Source organism: Crotalus tigris, unplaced genomic scaffold, assembly GCF_016545835.1.
Source record: "Crotalus tigris isolate CLP2741 ecotype Arizona unplaced genomic scaffold, ASM1654583v1 scf7180000018831.1652172, whole genome shotgun sequence".
In the NCBI taxonomy this organism is placed as follows: Eukaryota; Metazoa; Chordata; class Lepidosauria; order Squamata; family Viperidae; genus Crotalus; species Crotalus tigris.
In genome coordinates, this window is record NW_024097221.1 from 1,012,195 (window position 1) to 1,025,959 (window position 13,765).

The 13,765-nt window shown below is 37.7% G+C and overlaps 1 protein-coding gene across 4 annotated transcripts in view; it reads left to right on the forward strand.

Moving 5' to 3' along the window:
* Positions 1–355: 355 nt before the first annotated feature.
* Positions 356–13,765, forward strand: part of CAPRIN1 (cell cycle associated protein 1) — a 38,314-nt gene continuing 24,904 nt past the window's right edge. For 2 of the 4 annotated variants that reach the window (XM_039356833.1, XM_039356837.1), the window contains exons 1-4: positions 357–529; positions 984–1,172; positions 10,994–11,056; positions 11,763–11,849. In XM_039356833.1, coding sequence (XP_039212767.1) covers positions 990–1,172; positions 10,994–11,056; positions 11,763–11,849 — 333 coding nt within the window. In that variant the 5' untranslated portion in view covers positions 357–529; positions 984–989. Of the gene's footprint in view, positions 530–608; positions 725–983; positions 1,173–10,993; positions 11,057–11,762; positions 11,850–13,765 lie in introns of those variants that run through there. The other 2 variants (XM_039356835.1, XM_039356834.1) reach the window with 2 other exon arrangements.

Here is a 13,765-nt window from a genome sequence, read left to right on the forward strand (position 1 = left end):
CGAGCTCTCCTATTACCAAGGCAGCCAGCCAGCCAACCACCCCTCTCACCACAACCGAGTCACAGGTTCCCCAGCGAAAATAGCAATTTCGGCTTGGCTCAGAACAGTCCCACCTCCCGGAATCTTGGACGCCGCCTTAAGCCGTTCCTCTTAACCACGGCGCTGAAGGTCTAGCTGGCCTCGGCGCCTGAAAAATCTGCGCCCTAAGACTGAGGCTCTTACGAAGGCACGCTCAGAAGCTTGCACGAGGCTAATTTGATGAAGCGCCCCCTGCGATTCCGGCATTCGCTATCGCCAGCTCTATCAAATGAGGACCTCCACTGCTCGCGCCCTGCCGGTCCCGCGCGCGCGCCCTCGCGGCCTTCTCTTGGTCTTTTCCTTTCCCCCCCATAACTCGGTGCAGAGGGAGCGGTACAAGTGACCGGACGGAGGCCGCCGTTCCCCTGCGTAGAGTTCACCGAGTCTTTTCCTGGTGTCTTCCCAGCTTCCATTTCTTAACACTCGCACGCGGGCGCGCGCATCTCTCAAGGTGAGGGGGAAGAAGTAAAGAAGAGCGGTTCTGGGAAGACCGTTGATCGCGGCGGCGGCGGGGGGGGGGGAGATTGAAGCGTGGGATGTCCGCGCGTTGCCAATCACGTGGGTGCCGAGCACGCGCCTGTGCTGTTGCGGTCGGACCTTTGAGGATCGATCAGGTTGCCTAGGATCGTTGGGCGCGCGCTGACAGGTGCGGTCTGGGTCGGAACTGGGCGCGCGCGCGGGGAGAGAGGATGCAGGCGGGGGGGACGGGAAAAAAAGGAGGTATTGGAAGACTGAAAGGCGTTCCGGTGGGACGCGTTCTCCGTCTCCCCCCCCCCCCCGCAGTCTGTCCCCTCTGCCGTCCCGTCGGCTCGTCTGCGCGGCTTCCTTTTTCTCGCTTCCTCCCTCCCTCTTTCCCTCCCTCCCTCCCTCCGTCCGAATCCCGTAACGCGTTGTTCTCTTCTCAGTAAGCGATGCCCTCGGCCACCAGCAGCGCGATGGCGAGCAGCGGCAGTAAAGCGGGCAACGAGGCAACGGTAGCGGCGGCTTCTCAGGCAGCGGTTTCGGGTGGCACTACGAGTTCGGTGCAGACAGAGGCCATGAAGCAGATTTTGGGTGTCATCGATAAGAAGCTGCGCAATTTGGAGAAGAAAAAGGTACGGAGGCAGGGTATCTCTCGCCCCCTGCCTCTCTCCCCCTCCCTCTCCTCCTCCCTCTTTCCCGGGAGTTGCGAGGGTGGGAATTAGGGTTGATTGGACCGAGTGGCGGCAGCTGAGGTGATTCTTCGAACACTTTCCCTTTCCTTGCGCTTCCCCGCCTGCTCTTTTGTTTCTAGGCGGAGGGGCGGAGAGGCGGCTTTTCGTCAGATCTGAACGCGTTTTCCTTGTCCCTTGGCCTCCAGGGCTGCCTTTCTTCCCGTCGCCCTCCCTTCCCGCTTCCACCCAGCTACCCGGAGACTTGAGCTCTCACCCTTTTTGATTCGTGCTCTTCCCCTCTCTCTTCTTGCACATGGAGCCGGCCCGGACCCAACATGGCGGCGGCGAGAGGCAGCGAGGCTTCCCGGGGAGGGAGCTTCATTGTGTGAAAAAGGCTGCTGCACAAAGGCCCGGCTGTTTGTTTGCTTGCCCGCCCGAGTCGCGCAGCCCTCGCTGTCCGTGTGGGTGCACGCGCGCGCCCGTTCCTTTTCCCCCATTTTAGTTAATCCTTCCTCCGTGTGGAGAAGCGGACGTGGGGTGAAAACATGATCTCTCTCTCTCGGTCCAAGGAAGATTTGCGGGGGGGGGGGAACGGTCCTGTAAAAGGAAGTGTTGAAACTTTCGGCACTTTATTAAACGGTTTTTTTTAAAGTTTAGTTATCGCCGAACAGCGGTGGGCCACATCTAGACTTATTGAAAAGAACCGAGGTGGTATCTTAAAAGAACAGCGATGTATATTACCTTCGGAACGCTTAGGTTTAGCGGTGTGACATGCCCTGCGTTCTTTGTCAACATTAAGGCCCTACCAATACTAGGCGATGAGATTTGCTCTTAATCAGTATTTATTAGAGCAAACTTTTTATAATAACTCATGCTCGCTTTATGGATCTTTGGTTTCAATTTGACATTGATATTCTTACAAGAACTGGTAATAGTGAAAAGGTGTTCTCATTGTACATCCCAACTTGCCACAGTCCTGATGTAATGTACTACATCGATTATCCCCCCAGTCTCTATGGACATTACTCTGAAGGAGATGGGGACAAGGTCAGTATATCTAAAGAGAAGGAAATCCTCTCTTGATTCTCTTTTTATTCCAAAGAATAAAGAACAGGGAATGAAGTGGTACTGACAATTGTGAGAGGAGAGGAAAGAGCAAAATTCAACTTCCACAGTTTCCGCTGGTTGAAATACTTTGACCACAGTTTCTGCTGGTTGAAATACTTTGATGGGAACTCTTCGCTAATTGCTTCTACCTCTATATAAAAAAACAACAGTCTGTGGAAATGTGCATTAAATTGTTAGTGATCACAATCAAAAGAACAGTGTACAACTAGTTTACCAGGTGTTTGCCAGGTGTTTCTAAAATGATAGGAAATGTGAAAAGATAGCTGTGATGGAAGAGAAGCAGCGGGGTACTTCTTAGCTTGCTGTATTATGGGGAGCATAATGAATCAACTTTAAACATTCAACTCATTGAAAAATTAAATACTTGTTTGAGCAAGGCTTCCTTTTATCTAAATTGCATGGGAACACATTATTAAATAACCCTTAGATTTTTATATTAAATGTTGCCTGTAAGTCCAGTAAATGTGAAAATGTTTAATTCACTGAAGTAATTCACTAATTTTTTGAATTAGTGAGTAAGATATCCATATGTTAGGAAGTTATTTAGACTCAGTTTATGCAGGTCCTCAATTTTCTAAAACTCCCTTTTCTAATCTTTGTATCAATTCTGCCTCTTCCAAAGATCATAGCTTTGGTGCTGTTTTTTCCTACTTTTGCAATAATATTAAAGTTTAGTACACTATGGAGGACTGCTGCTGTACTTTAATCTTAATAAATTTATCAGGGTTGTACATGGCTTTGAATTCATTTCAATAACATTGCTTTGAAGCACATATGTGGCCCATGTTAATGACTCATTGAAGCATTCCTTGGATCACATAGCTACTTTAGTTGTACCTAATGTTGCTTTTATGTTGAGGTGTCCTTTTCAGAATCAAGCCCAAAGTGTTATAAAATCCTAATGCTTCTCTACTTGATTTAATAAATTTAGTTTGTGATTTAGCATTTGTAAAGGAAATTTTGTTGCAATATATAAAATATATATTATAACTGCTAGGGTATTAAAATTTTAGATTGCAATATTCTGGTTGATACCATAGTTACTTAAACCATTTGTAAAAATACTGCTGATTTTGAAATTAAGGTATCTGTGCTTGTTATGCTTAATACTGAATGAAAGATTTTTAAGCATTCCAGCAAAGATAAAAGCACAGGTTTATATGTAATGTTAAATTATACTAAGACAAACATGGCATCTAATCTGTGTGGTGATCCAGATTTTGCTTCTATTTTTGATTAATCATAATTTACTGGGTCATTTGAACCAAGGCAGATTTCAAAATCACATTTGTAATAAAAATAAGCCAAATTCAAACCATATTTTATATCTCGTATGTTCTCATAACAATAGTAGTGAAGCAGGAATTTGCAGTCCACAAATGGTTTTGTTTGAGGAATGGAGTCTACCAAGAGCATGGCAAGTTATAAAAACTTTGTTCTTACGATGCTAAGTATAATTGTGTAAGCTTCTGGTGTCCTTCAGATTCTATCTTTGAACATAATATGTTAGTAATCCAGAACATATTGAATAGCCTTCTCTAGGGCTTCAAAAAGGCTGGAATGTCATCCAGGTGGGGGATTTTGCAAATTATATTACCATGTTAATGAAGGTTTAACTAAAATGTGTCAACTTGCCTGTATTCAGCTTAAACTGTGGCTCACTTACATTTGGGCAGAACCAAAGGGATCTGACATTGCTATATGTAGTCATAATATTAGAATTTTTAATCTCCACAATAATCCATTTTCAAGAATATCCTGTCTCAGCATACACTATGATGTAGTGATAAAATCTTATGAGTCCTGAAATGATACCTAAAATAATTTTTAAAAAGTTTTAAATGGTAAGACCACACGACTACACTCATAATGTCATTAAATAGATTGTGCATTAACTTTGATCTGGAAATGCCAGTGATGAAACTGAACAAAAGATAGATTTGTTCTATCAGTTTCTGTTCAATAACTTCCTCAAATTAAACTTGCCAGCAATGCAGCAGAATTTTTCTGTAGAGGTCTGTTAAAAAAACCTAGGAATACATTTCTGCATGTATGTTGAGATCTCTGGATGGGGTATCCCCAGTATATCTGTGTTTAGAGGTAAATTTGCATAGATTAAAAAATTGAATCTATTTGACCCCAAAGTAAAATGTCCTTATAAAATCTAATTGTTGAGATTTTAGTTCTGAGCTTCTGGTTTTTAAAAAGCACTGCATCTAGTACTCAGTGGCCCACAAAGTTCCCCTGTGTGGGTAACATTATATAACATGTGCAATAATAACCTTTTATCCCTGATTGATATTTGGTATATGTAAACCTAGGTAAGAAGTACTATTTTAAAGAAACAGAAAATAGTAAAGTTATAATCTTAGGTATTTTCTTGAAAATGAGATGATAAATACAAAACTTGGATAAAATAATTTTGCACATAATTTTCTTGTGCAATCAAATTAATACCTATAAAATTAATATTGCATTATAGTTATTCTTGCCTTAAAGCCATAGTTAATGTTTTTATTGGAAATGTTTATTCAAGTATATGCATTGCAGCCAGTTTACTTGGATAACTCTTCAGTATTCCTAGAGTTTTGTTAGGTAAATGCAAATTATCATGCAGAAATTAGTTAGCTTCTTTATATGTGATATAATATGGAAAGCCTTGGGAAATGATCTCCCTAAATTTGTGGGTCTTTCCTTATTAAAAATAGTGTGCTTTGTAACATAATTTTGTAGAATGAATCATATCTCAATCAAAAGACATTTCTACATATCTTAAGAAGAGTTGTTGAAGTGTGTGCGGCTGGGCAGGATTGTCTGAAATGTACAAATCATTCTTTCCAGTAATAGTCCAAATTTTCCCAATAATGGTTGGGAAATGTATGGTTCCCCAGTAGGTCACAGAGAACACAAGGAGACTATAAACTATCTGCAGGCCACTCTTGTCATTTTAGCATAAATAAGGAAAATTTTGAACAAGAATAGCATTCATGGAAAGATACCAAAAATAAAACCTTTGTGCTCAGGAAAGCTCTTTGCTACCCATCTCAGATTCACCAAGGACCGCCTGGATAATTCAGTAGACTACTGAATAAGACTACTGATAAAGGTTGATCTTTTTGGTAGTTAAAAAGAAGCAATTTATTCACTGAAAGAAAGAAATTAATTCCATTATGAAACATGGTGACATGGAATATCATGACTGGACAACTTGCAGTCATTAAGGCAATAATGGATTCTGGATTACATCAAATTCTACAGAAAAAAGGCTTAGTCTCTGTCTGTGAGCTAAAGCTTAAACAACATGCATAATGCAACATGAAAAAAGCCCTAAGCACACAAGTAAATCTACAACATAAGTGCTGGAGTAAAACAAGCATTTTGGGAAGCTTAAGTCAAAGCCATGGCCCAGGTGAAATATGCCATGATCTGAAGTGAGCAATTTATATGAAAAACAGTCCTAACATAGCAGGAAGTTGAAGCCATTTTGTACAGGGGACATGAGCCAAAATACCTACAGGAAATGCGAAGTGATTACTGTTAAAAGAAGGTCCTCAATTATTAAATCTAAAGTTTCATGTACTGTACTTCACATTCAGTTAATATTTGCTCAGTAGGTTTAGTGAAGACAGGTCACAGTGCATTGCTTGGGTGGTGTTTGTTCAACCCTAATCTGTTTTTTTTTAATAGAACTTGGATGAAGTTCAAATCATACTATAGGCTACAGTTCTGCATTATTATAGGGTAGGGAGAAGAGGAAGAAATGTTTGTTTCTCAGTAGCAGTGCTAACTAGAGATCTAGATGGCATTCTCCTAAACTTCAGAAAAGCTATCAAAATCTTGTTCAGAAGGATATTTGGAGACTGAGACACAGTCTTTGGGTTCTTAAAACTATTAGTTTTAATAACAATGTTAGCTTTGTAGTTAATTTTTTTCTGTCTTTTTCATACTATATTTTATGGATTTGTATTTTGTTGTTTTCTGATTTTAATTATATACCAACATGTGTCCTTATGGTATGAAAGTATAAAGTAGAAAAAATTAATAAAATACCTCTTTTCAGTTGCAGTCATTGCAATCTATTAAACATGGGTTGGGAAATATATTTACTCTAATAAGTCTTAAGGAACAATTATTTCAAGAGGGGTACAAAAGTTTCCACATTTGAAATGTTTGAATACTCAAAATACTCTTGTATGGGACATAACAACGGTTTTCAATTTAAAACAACCTGTTCTGATGTGTCAGGAAACAATGTCATTCAAACTTTACTGGTGCTCTGATTTTTAATGATACAAAACAACATGGGAACATTGTCAGTTTAGATCAGGGGTGTCAAACTGCGGCCTGTGGGCCGGAGGCATCATGAGGAAACCGTGCTCACCCATTGCCGGCAATGGGGAAAAAGTTCCGATACGTCGTGCAACGTCACGTGATGTTGCGAGTTTGACAATTCCTACATTTTGGGGGTGGGTGGGACATAATTTGAAGGCTTTTAACTTTCTGAAATTAAATTCTGTGAAAAATTAATTGCTGTTACATTTATCTAAATGCATACAATTATATAAATTAGTAAACATAGAAATGATAGAAAATAAGTTTTGAAGTAATTATGGATGACAGAATATTCATATATTTTATCCAATAGTTGACCTTGGGCCAGTCAATCTCTCTCAACCCAATTCACTTTACAGGGTTGTTGTGGAGAAAATAGAACGAAGAAGGTGTGTTGGATATATTTGCCAATATGTTTGAATTATTTGCATAAATATTAAAGGCAGGATTAAAAAAACTAAAAGGTTTGTTGTAGCTTTAAAATATTCTACCATTATAAAATTATTTAAGTAGCAATTAACAATAAAATACAAAATAATATAAAGGTATTGTATATTCCGGCATATAAGGCGACCCGGTGTATAAGACGACCCCCGTCTCGGCGCCGAGTTGCATGCCTAGAAAGTTGTCTTATACGCCGGAAACTACCGTTATTTCCGGCGTATAAGACGACTCGGCATATAAGACGACCCCCGACTTTGATGCCAATTTTAAAGCTTGCGAAAGTCGTCTTATATGCCAGAAAGTACGGTAGTCCTTGATTTATAATCGTAATGAAGCCTGCCCATGATTGTCATAAGTCTTGATAAAATAGGTTGGTTGTGTGATTTTTGCAATTTTATGACATTCTTTTCAATAGTTGTTAAGCAAATATCTGCTTGTTAATATTTGCTCATACTTGCTATGTGTGCAATTTTGCTGTAAATTGGAAGTAATTGATGGTTTTTAGCAAAACTGTCATAATATGTGATCATGTGAACATAGGACATTACAAGCGGTAGTAAATATGGCCCAGCTGCCTAGCTCCTGAAGTTTGATTGTGTGACAAGGGGATGGGGTAATTGTCAAAACTTCATAATCTCACATAGGTCCATCATAAATTTGAATACTCGCTAAGCGACTATCTGTAGGTCAAGAACTGGCAATTGTGTTGAATGCTGGATGCATGTAGGCTAGTTAAGCAGATGTGTTGCTATCTGTTACTTCAGTTTTATGATGCGAGAGCAACAGTTTGTTTTAAATAATGGAAGGAGAAAATATATTGGTGCTGTACAGTGAAACATTTGCCGCAATCTAGTGTTATAATGTATCAGATTACAGTATTGCTTAGGTCAACAAATAAGAAAAAGTAACCTACAGTGTGCTAATTCTAATTAGCCTGTGAAAAATTCTTGAGAATACACTTGTGCAGAAAGAATGAAAATCCTCTTAAGGTTCGCAAAATTTTCTTTTTTTCCTTTTTAATTTTTTTTATTAAGTTTGTCAAAGGATACAGTGCAAAAAAAGGGGTTAGGGGAAAAAAAGGTTAAAGAAAAAACAAAATCAGGACTACAAAAAGAAAGAAAAAGTGAAAAGGGGGAAAAGAGTAACTTTCAGCTTTCTTCCATACAGATACAGATATAAAATAGGTTAACCTCTTACTCTAAAATCAACAATAATACACAGTAAACGGTTCTAATTATCAAGTCCCAAAATTAAAAATTCATTTCTTTTATGTTCTAGCAAGAAGTCCAACAGTAGTTTCAAAGTTGGACAAGGCCTATTATTTAATCACAGTATATCCTGGAGTTAATAAGTATTTGTTTAGTGGCTGTTCGAAGTTACAGTGGCATTAAAAAAAGTGGCTTATGATTTTTTCACCTTACAACCATTGCAGCATTCCAGTATTTATATGATCAAAATTTGGATACAAGTGGCATGTATTTATGACGATTGCAGTGTCCCAGGGTGGTGTAATCAACTTTTGTGATCTCTGACAAGCAAAGTCAGTGGGGAGGCCAGATTCACTTAGCAGTGGTGTTACTAACTTAACAGCTGCAATGAATCACCTAACAACCATGGCAAGAAAGATCATAAAATGGAGCTAAACTCATTTAAAACTGCCTTGCTTAGCAATTGAAATTTTGAGCTCAGTTGTGATAGTAAGTTGTGGACTTCCTATAGTCGGTTTTTCTTTTTTTGCTAGTTGATTAGCTTCACAATCCATTTTTCCGTTGTAGAAATTTATAAATCCTTCCCTCACTGTGCATACAGAAGTCTTGCTGCTGTTTTTCATAAAAGTTTTGGGTTTTTTTCAACCTGTTTATCAAACCAAAATGGAAAAGCTTTGATTTTAGTTATCAGGTATTATGTCACAGATATATCATTTTATAAATGTTCTGTTTCAAACTATAATTCAATGTAATTCAAATTATTATTCAAGGTACATTTCAGTCCTTTACTCCACATACTGTATTCTTCCATTGATCAAGATTATATACATATTTTTGCTCACTTGATCATACAGTCTTTGACATGCTCATCTTCAGTTCTCATTTTCAGTGAAAACTTATACATCTTATACATTCTTATACTTATACAAAATACTTATACATTCATCATTAGTACACAAATTCAACTCAAAGTCACTTTATTCATTTGCAAAATCAGAACTTTCATCCAGTTTAAATCTTTCTGTCACCTGAACATAAGCAAACCACTGACAAATATGGCCTTTAGTTTCCAATTATCCTGTTTTTAAGTTTAGGTTCTCCTTTGAAAAAAGTCAATAAATCAGCATAAGTCAACCAAGATTGTGTAGAATTCCTTTGACATGTACAGCATTCGAAACCTCTTACAAAAAGAAACTTATATAGCATCCGCATCCAGGATTATATTTTACTTGCAGGCCAAAAATATGTTAATATCGTAATGTATTGCAACCTGAAAAATCCTTCTGTAAGATGCCAGTATATCTGAAATTTAGCTAATGTCCATATAGTAAGGATTTGACAGAATCAGATTAGCTGATACCACTGTAACATGAAAAATTCTACACAAAGAATACTTCTTTCTTGGAGTTTGGCTTTAGTTGAAAAGATTGAGGAAGATGAATCTAAAAATTGGGCAGAAAAATCTTTGAGGAAATATAAATGAGACAACATCCCACATCTATTCATTCATTTATTCATTTTATATCTCACGTGATGGCTCATATTAATCTTTCCTCCTACCAAATTGTAATAAAAGAACAACTACAAGGTGTCAGACCAGCCTGCTGTCAACCTCCTGGCTCATCCCCCATTGTCAGTCTTCCAAGATAGACCAAACTTGGAAACAAAAGACACAAATTAATACTACTTTTATTACAAGTTTATGGTAACAGAATGTTGCAAGCTTAAATGCATTTCTTCCCTTATTTTCTTTATTTTCATAGAACTAGGGAGGGTCTTGTCTGATACATGGCTGCTCCGACTATTATCTTAATCATGGCTCTTCCTTCTTTTTTCAAGGTTATTCCTTCTTCCCTTTGGGTGAAGAGTCATGTCTTGTTACAAGTAGGAACTGCCTATCTCCCTCACAGAAGGATTTTGAGCATTGTACAAGTAAAATGTTAAAAACATAAAAACAAAATACAAAATTTAAAGTACCGTAGAGGCATGGATAGTTAAAACTGATACTAATAATTAATTATAAGGCAGGGGAAGGGCTGTTGTGCTCCTCTGTGAGTCCCAAGTGAGGTGACAGAGCCAACAGATATTTTCAAAAGGAAAAGAGAGTAAGGGACTGCCTTTTCTCTGGGGGGAGAATATTCCAAAGGATGGGGGGCAACAGCAGAGAACAACAGCTCTCTTCCTGGACCCTGCCAGGTGGAATGCTTTAATTGAACGGGTCCACAACATTCCTTCCCTACCTGACTGGGTGAGAGGAGCTAATGTGAAAGGTTAAAGGATCCGGGGTCCCCCAAATTTCAATTGGGGGTCTATTCCACAGGACTGAGGGAGCCACAGAAAAGGTGCACCTCTGAAATCCCATTGCAAATACCCATTTAAATAAATTAGCAGGATTCATTTTTACTGTTTTTCTTGTTTTTTCCTTTTTAGAGATTAAACAGTCCATATGTAATGGAAATAATGTAAATGCGTAGCAATGTTCACTTAAGAAAGGTAGGGTAATACTTGATTAATTTTGTCTTCTAAGTTTTTACATAATTTCTTGTGCTTTCTCCTTTTAAGTAGAAAGATATGGAAAACGACTCTTATTTTCTGATGTAAGACATTTTCATTTAATTCTGTTAAACTTGCTTACAATTTTTAATTGTAAAAGTTTTCTCTTATTTGCAGAGCAAACTTGATGATTATCAAGATCGAATGAACAGAGGAGAACGCCTTAACCAAGATCAGCTGGTAAATATTTTGATAATTTCTTGTAATTTTGTAAAATTTTTAAAAACTTTAGATCATATTCTCTCATTTTATTTTAGCTGCTGCAGTCTTGTGAAAAACAGGCCCTTACAATTGTGCTTCTCCATTATGTTCAGCATTATATACATGCTTTTCATTGTATTTCTGTTATTTGAAAGGCAAAAAAATGTTGCAAATTAAGGAGAAGAAACTGCATGATTGATTGTGTTCAAGAAGTAGGAATCTTAAAGGCTGTTCCTAATGTTATGACAAATGCCAGTGTGCATTTAAAAAAAACAGGTGAAAGACTAGTACTGCATCAGGATTCTGGATAACAAATGATGTTTGGCAATATAAAGATGGTCCAGTGCATCAGTTAAAAGGTTCCATCAATCACCTTTGATTGTTGGGGATTTATTTTTGGACACACTTCATCTATTTGAAGATTTAAGGAACCTGATAACTTTTGGGGGTTGGTGAAAGTGGAATAAATTTTGAATTCTGGACTGCTAGGAACTATTCCAGTTTAGAAATTGCTTTCCTTTCAAAACTTTCTATTTTGACAGTTTTCTGTAAAAAGTGTATCTGTTTTGCTATATTTATAGAAAATGAAATACTAACCAAACCTTAATAGAAACATATGTGAAACGCAGCTTCAAGTTTTTATGCTTTTTTAAAGAGACCAAATCAATTTTCTTTTCTGCCTTAGGATGCTGTGTCAAAGTACCAGGAAGTCAGTAATAATCTGGAATTTGCCAAGGAACTGCAGAGGAGTTTCATGGCTCTAAGTCAAGATGTAAGTAAAGAGTAGACGGTTCAGAATAGATTAGGTGTGGAAAAATTAAGATGTATGTCAGTAAATGTTTATACGTATGTGTGTAATTTTATTAGGTGAGCTTTCTTGTGTTTATGAAATCTGAACACATCTTGTCCCAGATTCTTATGTATTATTAAATGTGCAAAATAGTTTTTGATGGATGTGCAGGTTTCTACTTCAGTTTGGAGTGGTTTGTTCCTAACTGATACTTGCATATTGTGTGTGTTCTTTTTTATGCATGGAAAAGGACATTATATTGATCTGCGTAGAAGAAAATAGGACTGTTTTAATCTTTTCAAGGGGAAAAGTCAGGGACATATATAGCAGAGAAGAAGAAAAGATTGTTGGTAGGATATTATGTGCTGTGGCATTGAAATGGTGTTTGTAGGGAAAGTATAGGAAAGCTTGGGAGTGGAGTTATGGTGAAGTATTTCATGCTGGGAGGAATGAAGGCATTGGGAAGATGAAGGTTAGGCAGGCTGTTGAAATATGCTTTGTTGGAAATTGTATAAGGAAGAGGGGTGCAATCCTTACTAAATTTACCCATTTGGATTTTGTTTCATTTTAAAGCTGGAATAACCAAACTTTCTGAATTTTGGTTTTATTAAGCTGTGTGGTCCCTAGAATCTCAGGAGCACAATTCTTGTCCTGGATTCAAAACAAAGCATTTATTTGGTTTAATGTTAAACATTTTCAAAAATAATTTTTGAATACTTCAGGCATGTTCTACATAGAAAATAACTATCTGTGAAACAATAATTTGATTTGAGCACCAAGAAAACAATGCTAAGTAAATTAGGAAATTGAGTATAAGGAAAAATTACTTCAGCCCTCAAATTCTGAAAGCATAAATATTTTTCTCTGTATAACTAATATTTATAGTGATAATCAGCATTGGCATATGATGAGAGGAGATAGTATTCGAAAAGCATAATGAACATGAACAAAGATTGACTTTTCACAATTTCTCACATGCCCAGTAACACAAAATCACACAGATGTAAACACCTATTATTTCAGGGTCTTTTTAATTTTAGATTTTGGGGAGAGTCAGGAATTTTTCATTTTATTAAAATGAGTAATCCCTGGTCCAGAGCACAAGTGATTGTACTACTTTGTGATTTTATTTAATCCAAGGACTTGTTTGTAGGAATTATGAAGAAAAGTCTTCTAAAGAGTTATTCCATGAACAAATGTACAGTGTAGTTAGTTACCTAAGAAATGATGATCTTTTGTGTGCATATGTTCAAGTAAGGGCAAAAACTTAACTAATGGGGATGCTTTAGTTTAGGTTATATGGCATTAAGATTTGTTGTTGATCTTTTTCAGTGTTTGACATTGAAATTTTAAAAAACTGATAATACACTAACTGTGGAAAGATCCCATTCCATATCTTTTCCTCCACCTAGCAATTCCTATTGTGCCTTGTTCAGTGATCTAATGATAGAGAGAAATTTCTCAGAAACTGAAGATAGCTGCAGGAGGACAAAGTACATTATGTGTAATTTCACAAATGCAATAGAAAATATAAAATCAAGAATTCTAATTTCATATATGATGTGTGATACTGAAATGTTTCATAAAAAAAGGAAGGTGAAAAAAGTTGCTGATGCGGGTGATGTAGTGGAGAAAACTGCTACCGTGTTTTCCTGAAAGTAAGACCTACCTCTATCTTGATTTTTGGAGGTGGGCCTAATATAAACCCTACTCCCAAAATAAGCCCTAGTTTGGAGGAAAGGTGCACACCTAAAAATCAATCTAAGGCGGGGTGGGGGGGTGGAACTGCCCCATGCGCTTACTGTTGCAGTCAGGCCTCCCACCAATTGGCACCTGCCTCAGCTCACTGACCCACTTCTTCGGCACCTCCTGGCCTGCATTTCACCATCAAAGGCCTT